General features: G+C 61.1%; 1 protein-coding gene across 4 annotated transcripts in view; it reads right to left on the reverse strand.

Annotated features, from left to right (window-relative positions):
• Positions 1-12,410: 12,410 nt before the first annotated feature.
• TP73 (tumor protein p73) overlaps positions 12,411-20,834 on the reverse strand; it is a 60,519-nt gene continuing 52,095 nt past the window's right edge. For all 4 annotated transcript variants that reach the window (XM_047869980.1, XM_047869982.1, XM_047869981.1 and 1 more), the window contains 10 exons: positions 20,223-20,409; positions 19,751-19,866; positions 17,584-17,693; positions 17,115-17,257; positions 16,789-16,877; positions 16,386-16,507; positions 15,443-15,591; positions 15,055-15,190; positions 14,635-14,728; positions 12,411-13,449 (listed from right to left, as the gene is read on the reverse strand). In XM_047869980.1, coding sequence (XP_047725936.1) covers positions 13,123-13,449; positions 14,635-14,728; positions 15,055-15,190; positions 15,443-15,591; positions 16,386-16,507; positions 16,789-16,877; positions 17,115-17,257; positions 17,584-17,693; positions 19,751-19,866; positions 20,223-20,409 — 1,473 coding nt within the window. In that variant the 3' untranslated portion in view covers positions 12,411-13,122. The remainder of the gene's footprint in view (positions 13,450-14,634; positions 14,729-15,054; positions 15,191-15,442; positions 15,592-16,385; positions 16,508-16,788; positions 16,878-17,114; positions 17,258-17,583; positions 17,694-19,750; positions 19,867-20,222; positions 20,410-20,834) is intronic.

Genomic DNA, 20,834 nt, shown 5'->3' on the forward strand with positions numbered 1-20,834 from the left:
ACCCCCAGGTCACACCGCGAGTGCCACCCTGTGTTCCCTGCAGGCGTCGGTCCAGGCGCGGGTCCCGTACTCACGTACACGGCGCACACCCACACGCGCACAGACCCGCGTACACACATTCGCGCACGAGACCCCCTCTGGTTTGGGTGGGAACCCACATTCTCCTCATTCTCCTATGACTGGTCCCTGGGAAGCCACGTCCCCTCTCTGGGCCGGTTTTCTCATCTCTACAATGGGGGTAAAGATAATCCCCAGCTCACAGAGCCGGCGTGAGGATTCAATCGGGAAAAGTAGATAAAGAGCTGAGGCACGTAGTGAGGACGGCCTGTTGTTAACTATGATCATCGTTAACTCCCTTCGTCCTCAGTGCTGCCACCTGTTTGCCGTCCTAGAGGGACCGGGCCCAGCTGGGTAGTTGGGAAGGGGGACAAAACAGGGGCCTAATGAATCACATGTGGCACTGACCTCCGCTTTCACTGCTGTTCACCGTCAGCAGTTTGGACGCCAAGGAGCTCAGAAGCAAATTAGTTCTAACTTTGCCTTTCTGTCTGTCTTTTTGGCATTTGGGCTCTTCACTTATTCTCACTTATTCTCACTTGGGGCTGCCCTGGGCCCCAAGGGCACCACGGAGTCCGTGGGACAGCCCGTGGCACGCCGTGGCAGCGGCCAGCCGGGCCCCAGGGGCTGAGCGCAGCACGGCTTTTCTGGACCCTGCTGCCTGCCTCGCTGGGCACCACGGGCCACGTTGCAGAAAAATTCGTCCGACCCTCGTCAGGACGGAAAGGAAGACTTTATTCAAGGAGTAGAGCAGGCGAGAGAGATTGAACTCAACTCTGAATGCGGCAGGTGAGCGGGGCCCCCAGCCCAGGAGCAGCCTGAGGGGGTCGTGGTGGACCTTGCTAAGCGGGGCAGCAGGAGTGGGGGCTCCTCTCCGGGGGCAGGCCGAGGGCTCACGCACACGGAGGGGAAGAAGAGGGGTGTGGTTGGATGACAAGGGGCCAGGGACTCTGAAAACTGGCCTTGCAGGACTCTTGCTAAAACTGACTTGGCCAAACATGGACGGGGGAGGCCAGGATGGGGGCCTCGGGGGCGAGAAGAGGGCTCAGAGGGGCCCCGTTAAAGTTGGGTCGAGGACAGAGTGTCTGTTGGTCAGGGACCCAGGCTGACAAGGCTCCACCTCCGTGACCAGCGTCGGAGGCAGGAGGTGGGAGCCCCGAGGGCCCCTGGTTAGCAGTGCTTTGGCCTGGAGGTGTGGCCCCCCCCCGCCCCGCCCAAGCACACCACCTGGTGCACTGCATTGCAACGGGGGGGGGGGGGGGGACACACAGCGACCGTTACCCCCCAAAAAGGTCTGTTGAAGTCCTAACCCCCAGAATCTCAGGATGTGGCCTGATTTGGAAATAGGGTCTTTACAGAGGTCATGAGGGTGGGTTCTGAGCCATCTGACTGGGGTCCTTATAAAAAGGGGAAACAGGGGCACCTGGGTGGCCAGGCGGTTGGGCGTCGAACTTCGGCTCAGGTTGTGATCTCACAGTTCATGGGTTCGAGCCCCGTGTCAGGCTCTGTGCTGACAGCTTGGAGCCTGGAGCCTGCTTCAGATTCTGTGTCTCCCTCTCTCTCTGCCCCTCCTCTGCTTGTGCTCTGTCTCTCTCTCAAAAACAAATATAAAAAATTAACAAAAAGGCAGAGAAGATGTCTGCCCACCCACGTTCACAGCAGCATTAGTGACAGTTGCCAAAAGGCAGGAGCAACCCAAATGCCCATCAACGGATGAATGGAGAAACACAATAGAGGAGATCCACAGAATGGAATCTCACTCAGCCCTGAGAAGGCAGGACATCCTGATGGCTGCCACAGCACAGATGGCCCCGGGGACATTATGCTTCGTGAAAGAAGCCAGGCACAAAAGGACAAACCCTGTGTGATGCCACACGCACGCAGCACACAGAGGAGTCAGACTCCTCGAGACCGAAGGTGGGAGGGGGAATGGCGGTTAGCGTTTAGGGCGGAGAGTTTCAGTCTCAGTCTGCAAGACGGAAAGTGTCCCGGGGATGGACGGTGATGACAGCGGCACCACAGGGGGAATGTTGTGCCCTAATGCCACGGAGCGGTACGTTTGAAGTGGTCAATTTTGTGCTATTTATATTTTGCCCCAATTTTATTTAACAAATAACTTTTTTTTTTTCAACGTTTATTTATTTTTGGGACAGAGAGAGACAGAGCATGAACGGGGGAGGGGCAGAGAGAGAGGGAGACACAGAATCGGAAACAGGCTCCAGGCTCTGAGCCATCAGCCCAGAGCCTGACGCGGGGCTTGAACTCCCGGACCACGAGATCGTGACCTGGCTGAAGTCGGACGCCTAACCGACTGTGCCACCCAGGCGCCCCTAACAAATAACTTTTTAAAAGGTGTGGAAGAGGGGCACCTGGGCGTCCGACTGTCGGTTCGGCTCAGGTCACGATCCCAGGGTTTGTGAGTTCCGGCCCTGCATCGGGCTCCGTGCTGCCCCTCCCCCGCTCGCTCTCTCCGTCTCTCTCAACAATAAATAAACTTGGACAAACGCTTATTAAAAGGTGTGGAAGAGTCCTTTTCTTCTCCTCTAACCATCCCTGACCATTCCCTCCTTGTCCAGCAGATGGAGAGGCGACAGGATGAGAAGGGGTTGGGAAGGACCCAGAAGAATTCTCCGGGTGGTCACGGGCCGAATGCAAGCCCACGTGCCCTAAGGTCCTAAGGCACCTGTTGGAGGCAATCTGAGTACGCTGTACCGCCCGGCTCCCTGCGTGGTTTGAGCATCTCCTGCGAGCCTGACGCGCTTCCGGGCCCTGGGATGGAAAGACGGCAGCCCAACCCTGGCTCTCCCGTTTCTTATGCTCCAGCAGAGGAAACAACAAAAACCGAGGTGCAGACGCACAGGAGCATTTCAGCTCGGGGTAAGGGCTCTGATGGAGATGCGCGGGGGTCGAGGGAGCCGGTAATGGCAGGTGCTGTGGGCGGGTTGGAGAAGGTGGGCTGTTCCCCGTGACGCCGGGGCCCAGACGCCGAGGAGTCCACCACCGGGAAATCGGGAGGAACAGCATTGCCAGCAGAGACCAACTCATCAGCTGGACGTGGGAGTGACCTTGGCTTGTTCAAAGAGCAGCAGAGGCCAGATTCTTGGGGCCTGGACTCCTCTTGCTGGGGAGTGCCTCTGTGGAAGGTGTAAGAACTTTGGGGATGCAGCCAGAATCCCCAAGGGTGACTTTCACTGTACCGGTTTCCTGGGGCCGCCATGACAGCACCGTAGGCTGGGCGCTCACAGCACGGGGTTGTTCTCCCGCACCTCTGAGGTCCAAGATCAAGGCGTCAACAGACCTGGCTCCTTCTAAGGACCGGGAGGGAGACTCTGTTCCCAGCCTCTTCCCTAGCTAGCCTCTGGGGATCCGTGGCTGTAGAAGCACCTTCCCCACCTCTGCTTCATCTTTGCGTGGCGTTGTCCCTGTGTGCCTGTGTCCAAATTTCCCCTTTTTATAAGCACACCGGCCATCTTGGAAGAGGGGGCCCCCCTATTCCAGTATACCTCATCTTAGCCAAATACATCCGCACTGGCCTTGTTTCTTAAGAAGGTCACGTTCACAGGACTTCAGCATGCGAATTTGGGGGAGACACAATTCACCACCCATTAGAACTGCCTTCGGTCGAGCAGTAGTGATTTCAGGGAGTTCTCCAGACCTGATTCCCCGGCCTCAGGAAGGTGCCTGGTACATAGCAGGTGCCTGACAAATGTCTGGCTGAATGAAGTACCGTTTCTGGCTTCAAGGACTTTGAAGAAAAATGCAGTAGAAGCGGAGGACATTCCAGCTTATTTTAAACTTCAATTCAGGAAATATTTACAGCCAGGAAAAATGTCGGGCTTGTTTCAGGGGCTGGGGACAGCGCAGTGAGGTCTCTGGTCCTGTGGAGCTTACACCTTATCCTGAGACACTCGGTCTTCACCTTTACTGTTACTCAGATATGACCCAGGAAGGCATCCTGAGCTCAAAATCTAGAAATGGGATCACATCCCGACTGGACAGCTGCTTATCCAGTATCCTGCTATTTATTTATTTATTTTTCAACGCTTATTCATTTAAAGAAATTTTTTTTAACGTGTATTTATTATTGAGAGACAGAGCACGAGCAGGAGAGGGGCAGAGAGAGAGAGGGAGACACAGAATCTGAAGCAGGTTCCAGGCTCCGAGCTGTCAGCACAGAGCCCGACGCGGGGCTCGAACTCACGGACCGCGAGAACGTGACCTGGCTGAAGTCGGATGCTTAACCGACTGCGCCACCCAGGCGCCCCACTCTCCCATCTTTCAAGCAAAGATGGATGTCCAAAGTTCCACACCAGGAGTTGGCCTTGAGAATGAAACCATTTGGCCAAGAAAGACCAAGAAGGGGGGCACCCGGCTGGCTCCATAGTGGAATGTGCGACTCTTGACCTCAGGGTTGCGAGTTTGAACCCCGCGTTGGGTGTGGACATTACTTAAAAATTGCATCTTTAAGAAAAAACACAGAAAGCAAGACGAGAGAGAGAAGCCTGGCTCCTGCTGATGGTCTCCCAGCCCTCCTCAGGACATCTTTAATGACACAGAGACAAAACCCCAGTTATACAAGCTTTTAGTGGGGTGGGAGTGGAGGTCGGATGACTTCTTTTCTTGCGGGCTGAAGGAAATTCATGATATGATCTTTGCAAGAAACTTTTATTTAAAACAATAAATTCACCACCTCAAAATGCTTTCAGATTACTTGCGCAGCTAAATAGAAACTTATAAAACAAGCCTATTTAATAACCTTTAACCCAAGGTGGCAATCATTAGAGAAGTCAGTATTAAATAGAACACTTATCTTGGGGCAGTGATTCCAACACGTAAACCAGCCACCTTTCTGGTACGGTCACCTTGCAAGAAAAGGACTAGATTTTCTCGAAAATCGGAGGGAGTTGGCTAACCGACTGGGAGACACCAGATAATGGATCTTGGAAGCGAGAGGACGCTGGCGGGGTCTCCCGCAGCAGCCAATTTTCCAGGAGCGCCCTGCTCAGCTAGTGAGACACCCCACAGCTCGCGCAGGTGCCGGAGTCCCGCACCCTGGGGTTTTCAGTGACCCTGTTAACAAAACCCGAGCAAAATTCAGGTGCCCCAAAAGCCTATGATTTATGGTTATTAAAAAAAATTTTAATTGGAAAGCCAATTTTTGCAAAGATAGACATTAATATGTGAAAAAACCCTGTCGCTGATCAAGGAAATCTCGTGGGGGAAGAGGCTCCGCAGGGAAATAGGCACAGAGCCACCGCCAGAAGGTGAGGGCCTCGGGGATCTGAAGACAGTGGCCGTCATTCCACGCCCTCGCCCAGAGCCCACTGCTGAGTCCAGAACGTCGCCCTTCCAGGACGCCCTCCGGCCCCCAGCCGCGAGCCCAGGGCTCCGCCCTAGCCCCGCCCCACCATCATAAACCCCGCCCCCGCCCGCCCTGAGTCCAGAACCACGCCCTTCCAGGAGGTGCTCCGGCCCCCAGCCCCGCCCCACCATCCTAACCCCCGCTCCCCTCCCCCGCCTCGCGTCCGGAACCACGTCCTTCCGAGGAGTGTTTCTGTCCCGCCCCGCCCGGGCCCCGCCCCGCCCAGAGCAGCTCCGGCCACGCCCCGCGTCCAGAGCCACACCTCACGCCTAGACCTTGCTGCTGACCTTCCCCGCACTTCCGGTTCCGGGTCGATGCGGGGTTCTCGGAGGCCTTAAATCAACGGGCGTTCGCCGGCGGACGCATTCCGGCTGCGGGCGCCCTTGCAGTCCCTGCTTTTCGACCCCCTCCCTCCCGCCCCCGGGGGCCCGGGCGCCGTCTTCCCGCGGGAGGGCGCGCTTCTGGCTGGCGGCGGGGTAGCGCTGGGACCCGGGCCTGAGGAGGGGCCCGCGCACCCCACTCCGACCTCGTGTCGTGGGGGTCGTCCCGTCGGCCGCTCGGGCGTCTGCGCTGGGTATCTTCTCCCCTCCCCGTGCCATCAGCTCCTCCACCAGCCGTGGCGCGTCTGCCCTGCCGGCCCCCTTTCCGTGTTTCCTGCTCTCCAAGTGAAGAGGCCGGCGGTGCCCTCAAAGCTGGCCGAGCAAACACTTCCGTCAGAGGCCTGACGCCTGGTCGTTCGGGGCCGGGTCCCCTGGCCGCCTCGGCCCCGGCCCACTTGGGGTGGGGTGTGGCCGCGAGCGCGAGCGCTCCTTAGGAGGTGAATGGCTGCAAGCACGCTGGCTTCCTCCTTCGCGAAGGAGTGTTGGGCGCGCCGGGGGCTCGAGAGCAGGATACAGATGTTCCCTTACCACCTGCCCGGGCTGGCACCGCTCTGGGCGCTGTAGACACGGCCCCCAGCGCAGCAGAGTCCTCGTTCTGAGCTGCTGAATTCGGTGGACAAACACGAGTACAATGGAACGTCGGCGCCACTCGGTTCCACGAAGACGAGTCACGCGGGGCGGGGAAGAGGAGGGTGGGGAGGCTTCTGAAGAGGGTCCGGTCACTGGGGCGGGCACCCGAATGGGTGAGCGGGCTGTGCAGGTATCTGCACAGAGGGGAAACTAAGTCCTCTTAAAGCCCTGAAGTAGGCCCCCTGTGGCTTGTTCAAGGAACAGCAAAGCCACCGAGCTGGCAGGAGTGCAGCGAGCTGGTAGCGAGGGCCAGAAACAAGGTCAGAGCAGTGGGCACAGAGGCTTCGGGTGGGGCTCCGTAGCCCGGTCCTTGGGAAGCCCCTGGGGGCGGCGCATGGAAGGCTGACTGACCCGGCTGGAGCTTTGCAAGCATTGTTCCAGCAGGTCCTTGCACCCTTTGGAAGACCCCACGGTAGCGGCCCAGGGGCAGGAGGCAGGGAGACGCGGGGCGGGGGCTGGGGCACTGCAGTAGTTCAGGCTCGGACCACAGTGGCCCCGTGGTTGGATTTGAGGTGTTCTGAACGCAGAGCCCTGCTCCCTAACTCACAGCTGGGGGGGACGTGAGCCCTTGTCAGGTAGCGGTATCTCCAGCAGCTGAGCCTAACACTGGGAGTGACAGCGATCCGGACCCGCTGCCACCACGGCAGCAGCCCGGCCGGTGTCAGGTGCAGCCCAGCCAGCCACAGGGGGGCAGGGCCCCTCTGGTGCCTGCTGACCCGGAGCTGGCTGGTGCGCCCCGGCCTCCAGGCTTGCCTGTAGTTCCTGCCCACCTGACTCTCCCAAGTCCCTAACTACTCCTAATGGGAAATCCATTCCTAAAACGTGTTAAGAAGGCTTAATCCTGACTCGTTAACGCACAAACAGCGTTCTGAAAGGGTTCGGCCGAATGCTATAGTACGTACTAGTCTTGTTTTCATCACCTAAGCATGTTCATAAAGGTTTAAAATTTGTGGGTTTTTGGCAAGCTGGCAGATTGTAGTTTTAGATGATCTATGGTGCTGTCTTCCCGGTGGCTCCCTTCTTAGGAGAGTTTGCACCCTTGTAACTGAAGCATAACACACATAGAGAACACACATTGGTACACGGCATGTACACAGGTGCCTGAGCTCAGCGCGTTTTTGCAAAACTGAACAACCTATGTGACCAGCCCCCAGCATGTCGCCATGTCCCCGGGACCTCCCTCGGGCCCCCTGCCAGCCCAGACCCAGCACCGTCAGCTCAGTGATCACTGAGGGAGCTCAGCACATCATTACTCTGAAAATCTTACCAGGGTTGTGTTTGTGGCGTTGTGTGGTCCTCTGGCTTGACCCGGGGCTGCGTGCTTCCTCAGAGCCCGGCGGGAAGTTAGAGCCAGAAGCCGGGCGTGCTCGCTGCCAGCGTTTTCGCAGTTCGTTTTGCCAAAGCCCTTTTTCTCTCCGGTTATTCTCTTGTGCCTGAGGTGTAGACCGGTGTTGATAGTGTGGATTCTAGAAAGCAGAGCTGAGGTTGGTGGGGCATATTCGAAACTAAATGTCACGTGCAAGCGGCAGGCTGCAGGTCTCACTGGGGCGTTTTGAGCAGTGGTAGCAGTATTTAAAAACCAAACAGTCGAGGCACCTAGGGGGCTGAGTCGGCTAAGCGTCGGACTCTTGATCTCGGCTCCGGTCGTGATCTCACTGTTCGCGGGATCTGTGCTTCGGGCTCTGCGCTGACCGTGCGGAGCCTGCTTGGGATTCTCTCTCTCCACCCCTCCCCTGCTCCCTGTCTCTCGAAATAAATAAACTTAAACAAATAAAAATACTAAAAACCAGACAGATGTCTTGGAGAACCCGTGGAGACGTGTGTCTGCGTACGATAATGTGCAGCACTGTCCTGGGAGATGGGACGAAATATCCTGACACCATGTGAAAGCCCACTTTGCTGTTTGCTATCCTTGCCTGAATAAAGGCTCCCTTTGGAGGTGGGGTGGGGGCACGAATGGACACCGTTTTCCTCCCGAGGGGCGGGGAACATGCTTCAGAAGCAGGCCCTCTCTTCTCTTTTCCGCAGCTACATAGGGGTGGTGTGGACGCTCCCGGGACAAGACAGCCTTGCAAAGTGGCGGGTCTGCTCGGAGCCCAGATCTCTTCTTAAATTACACCGCAGACATACTGGAGGTGTTTTATGTGTTTGAAAGTAATTGGACGCGTCGCTCATACCCTACTTTTCAAAAGTTTCTGAGCGAGGATATTAAAGGCGCCCTCGTGGGGAAACTGTCGCGCTGTGTTGGCTCCTCAGAAGCTGCCTTTATTTAAACAACCTGAGTCTTGTTTCCCTTCCAGTTCAGAGGTGTCGGTGTGTTGGGATTCCTGTCTCTGTGATGGGACGAGGGCACGTTCCGCTCAGCCCGCCACAGTGGGCCCTGGAACAGATGACAACTGAGGAGAGGGATGAACAGGTTTTGCTCAAAGGAAATGAATGGGCCCGACCAGAAAGGTGTAGCTGGGGCCCAGGCTGCCACACCTAGCCCCACCTGGCCTCTCCTGGTCCCGTCTGATCTCTCCTGGCCTCATCTGATCTCTCCTGGCCTCTCTTGGCCCTACCTGGCCTCTCCTGGCTCCACCTGGCCTCTCCAGGTCCTGTCTGACCTCTCCTGGCCTCTCCTGGCCCCACCTGGCCTCTCCAGGTCCCGTCTGGCCTCTCCTGGCCCCGTCTGGCCTCTCCTGGCCTCTCCTGGCCCCACCTGGCCTCTCCAGGTCCCGTCTGGCCTCTCCTGGCCCCACCTGGCCTCTCCAGGTCCCGTCTGGCCTCTCCTGGCCTTTCCTGGCCCCACCTGGCCTCTCCTGGTCCCATCTGACCTCCCCTGGCCTTTCCTGGCCCCACCTGGCCTCTCCTGGCCCCACCTGGCCTCTCCTGGCCTTTTCTGGCCCCCCCTGGCCTCTCCAGGTCCCGTCTGACCTCTCCTGGCCTCACCTGATTTCTCCTGGCCCCACCTGGCCTCTCCTGACCTGCCTTCATGTGGTGTCCCTGCCTCGGTGTGTGCCAGAGAACTGTGGGCATGGCTCTATCTGGCCTTTGTCCCTTTTATCTTGTGCTTCGTTTCCGCCCGAGGTCTAAAAAGACTTGGACCTCCCTCCAGGTTGAACAGATTCAAGAGCCCTATTCTGCTGGGGCAGCGCCCTGACTCTTTGAGTTCTGAAATGCAGAAACCTGAGAACTAGAAGCATGGAAACAAGCCGGCGTGGGCCCAGCCCCAGTTGAACAGACGTGAGCTCTCTGCCGTCTTTTCCTAAGTTTTGCAGAGAAACGTGAATGTGCTCGACTCCAGGCTGCTTGCTGGGAGGGAATTTGTGACCTACCCGGGCCCCGTGACCTTTCTGAAGTCCAGACCCCCCTCTCGGCCCCCATGGAGCTCGGATGAGCCTGCTCTTCCAGGGCTCAGTTGGCAGGCCAAGGCCCAAGTCAGGCCTGTGAGGTTCACCAGCTTTGCAAGGACAGAGCCGTGTGTTTGCCCTGAGGCCATTCTTGTATGACGTCGGACACCCCTGAGCACATAGCCCTGGGGAGGAGGGTGCCCGCGGGCTCCTCCCACTGAAAACACGGGAGAAACCCTGGACGGGGCGGGGTGGGGGTTGCTGCTCAAGCCTGGCGTGGGGGCTTCAGGAGCTGCTGCTCGTGCGTGCTGTTGTCTTAGCGGAGTTATTCAGAGACAAGCCTTCGGAACTTGGCTTTATTATGTTACAAAAACAAAACTTCCCACCAAAACACAGCTAAAAAAATAACACGTTTTCCCAAGATTACATTACCAAAAAAAGTTAATATCATTGGAATAGATCCATTAATACTGCTTGAAAAGGATTAATTACATTAAAAACATGGGTGGTGTTTCTGTTTTTTTGTTTTTGTTTTAGCCTTAAAGCGCTAAAGTGCTTTGGCCTATGGGAGAGAGACGCGGCAGTCTGCGACTGACCTGACACCCTGGCCTGACCCTGGTGGTCGTACACTGGGGCCCTGAGGCGGGCTGGGGGGGGGGGGGGGACGGCACGCTTTCTCGCCCCAGAGTGGCTGGTGTCGGTGTTGAAGAGAGGTCCACCCCACTCTCCAGAATGCTCCCCTGCGAGAGAGAGCGTCCCTCCCACCTCTTCACCCCTTAAAGGTTTATTTTCTCTGAACCTTTGAGTTTTGTAGACCCAGAGTTTGGAACCCAGGGATGGTGACTCCCATCGATCGATCTGCGTTTTCCGCTAAGCACACAGAGCTTCTCCATGCCGTGAGTTCTTGGCTTTGCTCTCCCAAGGTGCCCCTCCCCCAGCACAGTGGGAGAAAGGCTCCAGGACCGTGTGTGGGGTCTGGTGAGCACCGGTGCAGCTGGGGCCCCTCCTGCCCCGCGCTGACCCTCTCTGGGGCACACAGGTTGGGGTGGGGAGTGGGCTGTGGCATTCCCTTACCGGACTCTGGCCTCCAGGAGCAGACAGAGCCACGGGACGCCTGGGCCTGCGCCCAGGTTCATGGACCCCAGCGAGTTGAGGGACGGGTTCCCAACTCCTGAGGTGGGACAAGGGGGCACACGGTGGGGGGGCTCAGGCATATGGCCACCGGAGCAAGTGCCAGACTCCAGCCCAGCTGTGATGCCTGAGACCCCAGACTTAGCCTCAGTTTCCTCATCTGTGAAATGGCACGGGCAGTGTACTTCCTTCCCCAGCCTCAGGGGGAGGGGGTGTGAGGAAACGGGGGATGGGGGGCAGGGGCAGCCACACGCACCCGCCGTAGTCCTGAGTCCACGGCTCCTGTGAGTGCAGTAGGGGTGTACCCTGGGGGGAATGCAGGTCCCTGTGGGCACGGACACCCCTTCTGGTGAGCAGAGCCTGCTGCCCATTGGAATGAGCTGGTCCCGTGGCCCCGGAGCCCTGGCCGGAAGTTAGGGCCCGAGAGGGGGCTCTGACACCCCGGAAGGTGGTTCCCTAGAGAGTGCGCAGTGGAGGGGGAGGATGGCCACGTTACCCTAGACGCAGGCACTCCTGTCTGCACACACCACGCTTTCACGTAAGTGTAGACCGTAGACATGTACAGGCGTGACTTTCCAAGATGAAGTCCTGTCTGGAGACGGCCGGAGAGCGAGCTTGGGACGGAGCTGGCTCCGGGCTCCTTCAGGGAGTCGGGATGGGATCAGAGCCTGTGGGGCTCCCTCCCCCTGCTGGCCAGTCTCCGAGAAACACTGTGAAACAAGGAACACCGGCCGCCTTCTTCCCAGTGGGGACAGCTAAGAAAGAAGCTGGCGTGTTAATGCAGTCTGGGCTCAGCATGGAGGGGGACGGTGCTCCCGCTCCCAGGGGACACCTCTGAACACGCAGCCTGAAGAGAGTCCGTCCTGCCTTCCCCGGGAGGGAGGCATCTTCTGGGCGGTTTATGGCAACGAGAACAGACCCAAAGGACGATTAGGGCTGCGTCGTCTACACCCTCCCCTGGCCTGGAGGCTTCCCCGGGCTGTGCTTGGGAAGTGCCGTGTGGCCGCACCCAAGGCTTGTCTCGGCTCACACATCAGGCAGGCTTCCCTTTATCCCACCGGGGGTGTTGGCCTCATTACCCATCGCCCACGTCTCTCCTGTCCTGTCTCCTGCCCTGGGCAGTGCGCTGGGTCTGTCAGGGTTCTGGCCACAAAGGCTCAGGAGGTTCCTTACAAATGAAACCGGCCTCATCCCTGCCCCCGCCTCCCTCCAAGCCCCCAACAGGTGCACCTTCCTGCCAACTGCTCTCCCCGAGAAAGGCAACCCACAGCCCTACCCCCAGCTAGCCACAGTAGCCACCAGACTGGAAGTGTCCCAAGTGGAGAGCCTCCCGGCCAAACAGTGGCCGGACCTGCCTCGTTCTTCCATACTCCTGTCCAGCCGCCGGCCCCTGCCTGGCTTGCCCTCTGCTTTCTTAGTCCTGCTTGTTTAGACAGACCCGGGGATGCCAGGAATGCCCGCCAGGTTGAACCCTGAAGGGAATGTTAGGAATGAAAGAAAAAAAAAAAAGCTGACCCACCAAGTACAAAGGGTATGTTTTTATCAAATATTGACAATTTCCAGTAGTCTAAGGAGCATGCTGTCCGTGTCTGTGCGGAGAAGCTCACTGGAGAGCTCTGGCCGTGGCCGGTGGTGTTGGCTCGGGTGTTGGCTGGTGGCAACTGACCAGAAGTTTCCTTGCCTCCAAGGAGAGACGCCCTCCTCCCCAGTCGGCCCCAAGTCTGGGGAAATTCTGGTTCTCGTTTTGGGGCGGGAAGTGGAAGGTAGCAGTGGGTTTGAAGTGTGAGGGGTAGACGGACCCTCAAGTCCAGCAGAGGGACCCCGCCTCGGCAGAGACAGGGTCTGGAGCGCTGACCCCAAAATAAACGTGTTTTAGGTCACAATCACGGGGCCGCTCGTTGCCAGGAAACAAAAGACATCGAAAAATACTTTTTGGCAGTCCGTCAGCGGAGGCGATCCTTGTGTCCTCGGAGCATCTCGCTTGGGAGCCGCAGAGCCCGGAGGAGGACGCACGGACGGGGCAGATGGGGAAGGCGCTGGCTCCGGGGGCCGACCCTCCCCCGCCCAGATCGCGTCCAGACGCGCCAGCCTCTGTCCGGGAGCCGCGGGGTGGACCTCGCCCCTCCCCCGGCACAGCCTGCTGGTCCTGCCTCCAGAGGCAGTTTGTGAAAACGAGGAAGAGGAGACCCCGCGAGGCTGCCCGGGGACCCCGCCGCGCCCTCCCGGCCCCTCAGTTGATCTCGCTCTCCGTGAACTCCTCTTTGATGGACTGTTTCCGGGACTTGCAGTCCGGGAGGTCGAAGCCGAAGTCCGCCCACTCGTCGGGCCCCGGGCCCCCGCGGTTGGGGATGGTGATGGTGTGGCGCACGCGGAAGTGCACGGCCTCCATGACCCGCTGCCGCTGCAGCTCCCCGGAGCTGCCCACGGCGATGGCGGACGCGTTGCTGCTGGAGCGGATCAGCTGCTGGGCGCCGTAGTCGTGGCTCTGCTTCAGGTCCTGCAGGCCCCTCCAGATGGTCATCCGGTACTGGTCCGGGATCTTCAGGGCCCCGAGGTCCTGCAAGAGCCGCCGTTAGGGCCCCACCCCCGCCCCGCCCCGAAGGCGCCCTTCCGGGACCTGGCGGTGGGACAACGGAGCCGCCGGCGCCGCATTTGCCAGGTGACCGGGGAGCTAAGAAGCGGCGTGCGCGCGCGCGCCCCCGTGCAGGGGTGAAGTCATTCCTGGGCTCTGCGACACCTCCACTGCACGCCCTGGGGGCTGCCGGCCCCTGCGGGACCAGAGCCGACCATCAAGCCCCTGGGGCCTCCCCGCACCAGCCAGGCAGGCGGGTCACACGGGGACGGGGGTTAACATGCACTGAGCTGGGCCAGCAGGGGTCAGTGGGGGTGGGGGAGGGGGAGGGCAGCGGTGGACACAGCACATGGTCACAGCTGAGCGAGTGGCCCCAGCGCCTCGGGCAAACTGCGCCCCTCTGGCCTGGGGCCCTGGGTGGGAACAGAACGGCAGGCGGGGAGGGGAGGAGGGGGCGGGGGCGCCTGGGCTGGAGTGTCCCCTGTGGCCTCTGCCTCTCTGGGCTCTTGAGGCCTGCGCGTCCCTTGGCTAACGGTACATTACAGCTCAAGGCAGCCCTAGGCTGCGAGCAGGTGCGGTCTTCCGTGGTTTAGGAGGGGCTCAGGGCTGGCACTGTCCTCCGACCCAGAGGTGAGCCACGGCTGTTTGGTCACCGTGCCCAGATGCTTGTAGCCTGGCACAATCTGACCCCAGGATGTGCGGGTGTGACTTGTCTTCTTTGGGCCTCAGTTTCTCCCCCAGTAAGTGGCACTGAGACGCGCCAGCTCCAAGACCCTTCCGGCCTTGACCCTCACAACTCTGGAGAGTTGGAAATAGCCTGTCCCCCAAATCAAAGGCAGCCGGGCCGCTGGGTGCGTGAGAGCAGCTTCACAGCCAAGTCCAAGTGAGCGGCCCGCTGCCAGAGGCCCCGGGCAGGCGTCCCGTCCAGACACTGCCTGAGCAGCTCAGCTCACCCACGACTCTCTCTCCAGAGCTGACTCCATAGGAAGCCGGATGAGAGGGAGTTGGTTGAGCTCATTCATGGGAACAAGGGTTTTCCAGATTCCCCCCCCCCCCCCCCCCCGTGCCTCCCTCCCTCAGCAAGAGCAGGAAAGAGTGGCCCACAAAGCGGAGAACCGCTCTGCCCTGGCACAGGGCCCTGGCCTCTGGGTCCGCGGGCAGGGCTCCTACCTCTATGGTCAGATTCTGCAGGTGGTAAATGTTCTGTAAGCCTTGGGAGGTGAAATACTCGATGCAGTTTGGACACCCCAATCCTGTTAAAAAACTGCAGAGACAATGTGGGAAATAAAGCGGCAGTAAATTCCAAGCCCGGGGCTGCTCTGTCCGGCTGGGAGCCCGGCGGGGGCGAGGTGCTCACCCCGGGGCTCAGCCTCCACGGAACCCTGTGTCTGTGCTTCCCCTGGCACCTGCTGGACTCTCACTCCTGACCTCTCCTCCGCCCGTGTCTGTCCTCGTGGTGGCAGAGTGGATGTGAGGACACACAGGACAGCAGGCAGGGACTGCCCGCAGGGCTGGGGGCCAAGCTGGCCGGCGGCCACGAGGGGCTGAGGTCGGTGGGTTCGAGGCAGGGCCCGGCAGCCGCCCACGTACCTGACCAGGCTGGGGTCGGCGTGGTAGGGGGGTGGGGTGCAGTGGGACCCCGAGACCATGGACTGGGCGCCGTGGCTGCTGTTCATCTCGCCGTTGGCTGGCAGGGTGTGGCTGTGGTTGTTGAGGATCCCGGGGCCTGGGCAAGTGGGACAGTCAGAGCCAGCTGGGCCGGGCCACCCCCCGCAACGCTCTGCATGACCGGGACCTCCCTGAGGTGGGCGATGGACACGGGGGGCTGTCCGTGGCTGTGCCCCCCGCCCGTGGGCAGGGGCTGCTGGCGGGGGGGCTGCCCTCGAGAGCCCTGAGCTGTGCAGAAGTGTCTCGAGCTAGACCCCCTGCCGTGTGCCTCCCCGGCCCGCTCTGCGTCCCCACGGCCCGGGCCACTCACCCACGGGCCCCAGGTTGGGCCCGGCCGCCGAGCCGTGCGGGGGAGGCTGGCCCACCAGCTGGTTGACAGACGGCAGTTTGTTGACACCCCCGTGCGCTTTGTTCATGGGCGAGAGGACGGGCCCGTAGGACGCCGGCTGCAGGTGGCTCCTGCTTAGACAGCGACAGCTCTTGGTGAGAGGCCCAGGCGGCCACGTCCCCCTGTGCTCACCTCCATATGATGCCCCGGGCTGCTGGGGGCCTCCCTTCCAGCCCAGCACTCCCACCCACACCTGGGCCACACCCGGCTGCTGGCCGTCCCCCGGGACCCGGCCTGGGGTGGGAGGGAGGGAGAGCCGGCTCCTGCCACCAGAGTCAGCCAGCGGGTCGGCCGTGCTCTGACCTGCCCTCCTCGCCTTCCTGTCAGCGGCCACTTAGGCCCCCCTGCGGGAGAGGTGGAGGGACAGCCCAGATGGCCACTGAGCACGAGCACGGGAGGCTTCCAGGAGGAGGGGGGCACCAAGCAGGGGAGCTGGATGCCCGTCCTGGCGGGTGGAAGTGGCCCCATACTTCCCACCAGGTGTTGGCCGGCAGGGGGGGTGGGGTGGGGGCTGGGGCTGGGGGGGTAGGGGGTCCTGGGACCCAGTGGGGTGGGGTGCCTGGGGCCGGGCTCCCCGGCACCCCTTCTTCCCCCTTCCCCAGGAGCAGGTCTGGGACCCAGTGAGGACTCAGTGGGACAGGGCGCCTGGGGCTGGGGGGGGTAGGGGGCCCGGGGCTGGTGGGGTAGGGGGGGCCCTGGGCTGGGGAGTTAGGGGGGTCTCGGGGCTGGGGGGCTAGGGGGGGTCCTGGGCTGGGGGGGTAGGGGGGGTCCCGGAGTTGGGGGGGTAGGTGTCCCGGGGCCGGGGGGGTGGGGGTCCCGGTGCCTGGGGGCGTAGGGGGCCGGGGGCTCGGGGCGCCGCACTCACGGCCTCTGAAGCTGCTGCTGCTGCTGCCGGTAGGCGTCCACCAGCTGCTGTGGCACCAGTTCCATCAGCTCCAGGCTCTCCTTGACCTTCATCAGGATCTCAAAGTTCTCTCGGCCCCGCACCTGAGCACACACCGGGGGACCCTCTGCACAGGTGCTCGTGCAGCAAGGCGCCCTTTCTTCCGCCGGGCTCCCCGGAACCCCTTCTCCCCCCTTCCCCCCTCCCCGGAGCAGGTCCGGGACCCAGTGAGCGCCCACCATTCCTCCCCTCCCCGGGGCTCTGCACCCCCAACAGACGTGGGGCTTCGATCGTTCTCGGAGAACTAGAACATGCGACGAGTTGGTGGCCCGTGGCGTCCTCCCCGGCCGCCCCAGCCTGGGCGTCACAGACGGAGGACACTCACGTGCATGTAGTACACATCCTCGTCCCCGTGTCTCCTCTTCTTCACGTTGGTGCCCAGGGCGGGGACGGCCGGGGGGCTCTGTTTGAAGGCTGCAAGGGGAGGCAGGGGAGGCAGGCCACTTGCAGATCAAGCCACAGGACCCCTGACACCCAGCGTGCGGCGTGGATGGGCCCAGAGACCAGTAGCCCATTCAAGAGGGGCAAACCCAAGGCGGGGCCCACGCTGGACGGGGCCGGAGCCCCGGCAGCCTCGTGGCTCACGCCCATCGAGGCACGTTCGGCCCCGAAGTCCCAGGCGGCCCCCACGCCCCAGCCCAGGCCACTCACCGCGCTTGCTGCCGGCCCCGTTCTTGGCCGCACTCTCGCTCAGGGCCTGCTGCTCGCGGTAGTGGTCCTCGTCAGCCTTGCGGTCTCGGCCGGGACAGGCGCAGATGCGGCCCTCGAAGGACCTGCGGCCCAGCACCTGTCCGCTGGCGGGGCGGGCACGGCCAGAACCGTGAGCCTCGGGGGCCTGCGCCACCCACCTCGGCCCCCACGGCGGGGTCTTGAGGAGCCAGGGGACCGAGGCGGAGCATCCAGCCACTCTGAGACACCAGGTCCCCTGCGTCCTCCCAAATCCCAGGCCCTGCTCCGGCAGCCCTCGCAGCCAGGGGGAGCCCTCCCTCCTGAAACTCACCTCCAGCGCCAGCACCATTCCTCACCCTGCCCCTCTGCATGCCGAGCCCCCAGCAAAACCGCCCTAGGTCCCCATCCACCCCTCTCCCCCCCCCCCCCCCCACGAGCCCAGCAGACTCACTCCCGGGTCTCCAGAGTGATGATGATGAGGATGGGCCTCCGGTTCATGCCCCCCACACAACTGCTGTTGCACATGAAGTTGTACAGGATGGTGGTAAATTCTGTCCCCACCTACACACGGGAGAGGGAGAGGGGAGGAAGCGGTGCTATCCGCATGCAGGCCCCACCCTCCGCGGCGGGTGCTTCTGGGCCAGGCCCCGACTCTAGGTGGGCCTGGGGGAGAGGCAGGCCCCTGCGCTGTGGTCCTCTGGCATCCATCCGTCTACCTACCCATGCGCCCCTCCATCCACCTCCATCCATCTACCTTCTGTCCACACACCCATCCATCCAACCATTCACTTGCATGCACTGACCCACCTCCATCCATCCATCCATCCATCCACCCATCCTTCCTTCCATCCATCCATTCATCCATCTTTCTATCCATCCATCCACCCATCCACCCTTCCTTCCTTCCTTCCATCCTTTTATTCATCCTTCCTTCCTTCCTTCCTTCCTTCCTTCCAAGCATTCATCCAGTTACCCCTATCCATCCATCCATCCACCCATCCTTCCATCTCCATGCATTTACCTTCTGTGCACCCACCCACCCAGCCAGCCATTCACCTGCATGCACTGACCCACCTCCATCCATCATTCCTTCCTTCCTTCTTTCCATGCATCCTTCCTTCCTTCCTTTCACCCATCCATCCATCCTTCCTTCCTTCTGTCCATCCATCCATCCATCCATCCACCCATACTTCCTTCCTTCCATCCACTCATCCAGTTAAACCTATCTATCCATCCATCCACCCATCCTTCCATCTCCATGCATTTACCTTCTGTGCACCCACCCATCCATCCAGCCATTCACTTGCATGCACTGACCCACCTCCATCCATCCATCCATCCATCCATCCATCCACCCATCTTTCCTTCCATCCATCCATTCATCCATCCTTCCATCCATCCATCCATCCATTCTTCCACCTCCATCTTTCCTTCCTTCCTTCCTTCCTTCCTTCCTTCCTTCCAACCACTCATCCACTTATACCTCTCATCTACCCACCCAATCATGCACTACACTGAGTGCCATGCTCTGTGCTGGCTCTCGGAGGCCCAAAGTCCTGTGGTCTGGTTGCCCCAACCACCTCTCCTAACATAGATTGGAGGTCAAGCCCTGGAGGCTGGGTGTGAGTGGGCATGTGCACAGGTCTCTGTGGGCACAAAGGTGTGTTCTGCGTGCTGCAGGCTCTCGTGGGCAGAAAGGTGAATGGCACTGCTCTGACAGAGACAGGGACCAGAGCCATCTGAGTGGACCCCCATCTCCAGCACATGTGTCCATTTCCCAGGCAGTCTGTGGACAGCTGCACAAGGAATCCAGGGCTCTTGACTCCTGGGCATCCCAGGACCACAAAATGGGCAGGTGTCATGGTCTCCCTGGGTCAGGATATAAAACTCAGTCACTGGTTTAGGCAAACCTGGCCTTTCACCAAACTGCTGGCACACAGAAGCCACCAGGGGGCAGGAAAGCCCTGCTTTCCTGGCAGGTGAGGTAGGGCAAGGGAGGAGGGAGTGCAGGGTGGTCACACCCCTTCCTGGGGGCTGGGGGTTTAAGGGGCCAGGTGCAGGGCTGGGGCCTGGGGGCCTGGGGGCCTGGGGAACTGATCACAGTTTGGGGAGTCTAGGGGTCAGAGCCAGGTAGAAGAAAGGTGGGGCTCGCTGTGCCCCCTCACCCGTGGAAGCATGGCCCACGGGCCCAACTGGGGCCCACCCCCAACCCACCGGCACTGCTCAGCCCCCCACCCCCACCTGGCTCCACCCCCAGCTTCTCTGGCTGGGCCCTCACAGCAGCCCCAGAACCTTCTGCTGCCTTCAGGTCACAGCAGAGCCCCGCCCACAGCTCTCCGCCCCGCCCACCGTCCACCTCTGGCCTGGACCCTCACCTCCAGGCCTCTCTCCTGTAGCCAGAGAGGCCGAGGGGGGTCCCACCTAGACCTGCACGGAAGTGACCAGAAACAAGTGCCAGGCGCCAGGGGCTGGGGGTGGGGGCAGGAGGTGAAGAAGTTGCTCCACAGCAAGACTTAACCCAGAGGCGCTGGGGACAGTGGGTTGGCCATCTGAAGTGACATGAGTGCTCCGTGACCGGACCCTCACCCTCGTGGCTAACTGCAGGGGCCCCCACCTACCTGCGGGGGCTCGTAGGGAACCATGACACTCTGCCTGCCTGTGACAGGGTCGTCCACGTACTGTGAGAGATTGTTGCCCTCCACGCGGATGAGGTGGCTGGCCGGAGCAGACTGTCCTGCCGGGAGGGGGGATACCGCTTCAGGGGGCTGCCTGGCCGGGGCCCGGTCACCCCTGTGCCAGGCACATCGCAGCAGACTGGGGACCGCAAAGGCCAGCCCCACCAGCCTGGTGGGGCTCGGGCCACCAGCCCTGATGCCCTCAGGGTGCCTGGCCCAGCATCGCTGCTGACCACTGTCCCCTGGGCACCTGCACCCCAGGCCCCAGGTACAGCTGGGAGGAAAAGGGGCTGGGGCGGGGACTTGCCGGGTCCACGCTGTCAGCCCCTGCTGTCTCCAAGCACGGACGCCCGAGGCGAGCCCTCCCTCCCGGGGTGCCCTGGCTGCTGGGCACGGGACCGGCCGGGGGCCTCACCTTCGTTGAAGTCTCGCCCGAGCTCATGGTTGGGGCAGCGCTTCACCACTTCAGTCACATGCTCTGCCTTCTTGTAGACGGGCATGGCCCGGACGACGGTGCCCGGGGGCGGCGGGGTGGACACCTTGACCTGGATGGGGCACGTCTTGGCGATTTGGCAGTAAAGCTTCTTTAGCAGCGGGGAGTACTGGTGGGGGTCGGGGGGCAGGGTTGAGGCCCCGGCTCGGCGCCCTCGCTCCGCTGCACCCCACCCCCAGCCAGGAGTCTCGCCCCTCCCCGCGTCCCCTCGTCCACTCGGCAGCACCGGCCGCTTCGGGCACGGAGAGCAGACGGCTTTCATCCCGCCATCGCTGGCTGGAGACGTTGGCACCATTATGTCCACCTCACGGGTGAGGCCAGGAAAGGCCGGGGAAGGGGGAAGCTGATGGAGAGTGGGGGCTGGGAGCCAGGGGTGCCCTGCCGAGCCCGGCTCCTCCCCACCCACAGCCCCACCGCTGTCAACCGTAGGCCCGCAGGGCCCAGCAAGAGCGCTTGCAAAGCCTACCCTTTAAAAATAGGAAGTTTTACAGTGTTTTTCAGATATGTTTCTCAATCGAGTGAAGAAGAATGTGA

This window comes from Prionailurus viverrinus, chromosome C1, assembly GCF_022837055.1.
Source record: "Prionailurus viverrinus isolate Anna chromosome C1, UM_Priviv_1.0, whole genome shotgun sequence".
NCBI classification, from domain to species: domain Eukaryota; kingdom Metazoa; phylum Chordata; class Mammalia; order Carnivora; family Felidae; genus Prionailurus; species Prionailurus viverrinus.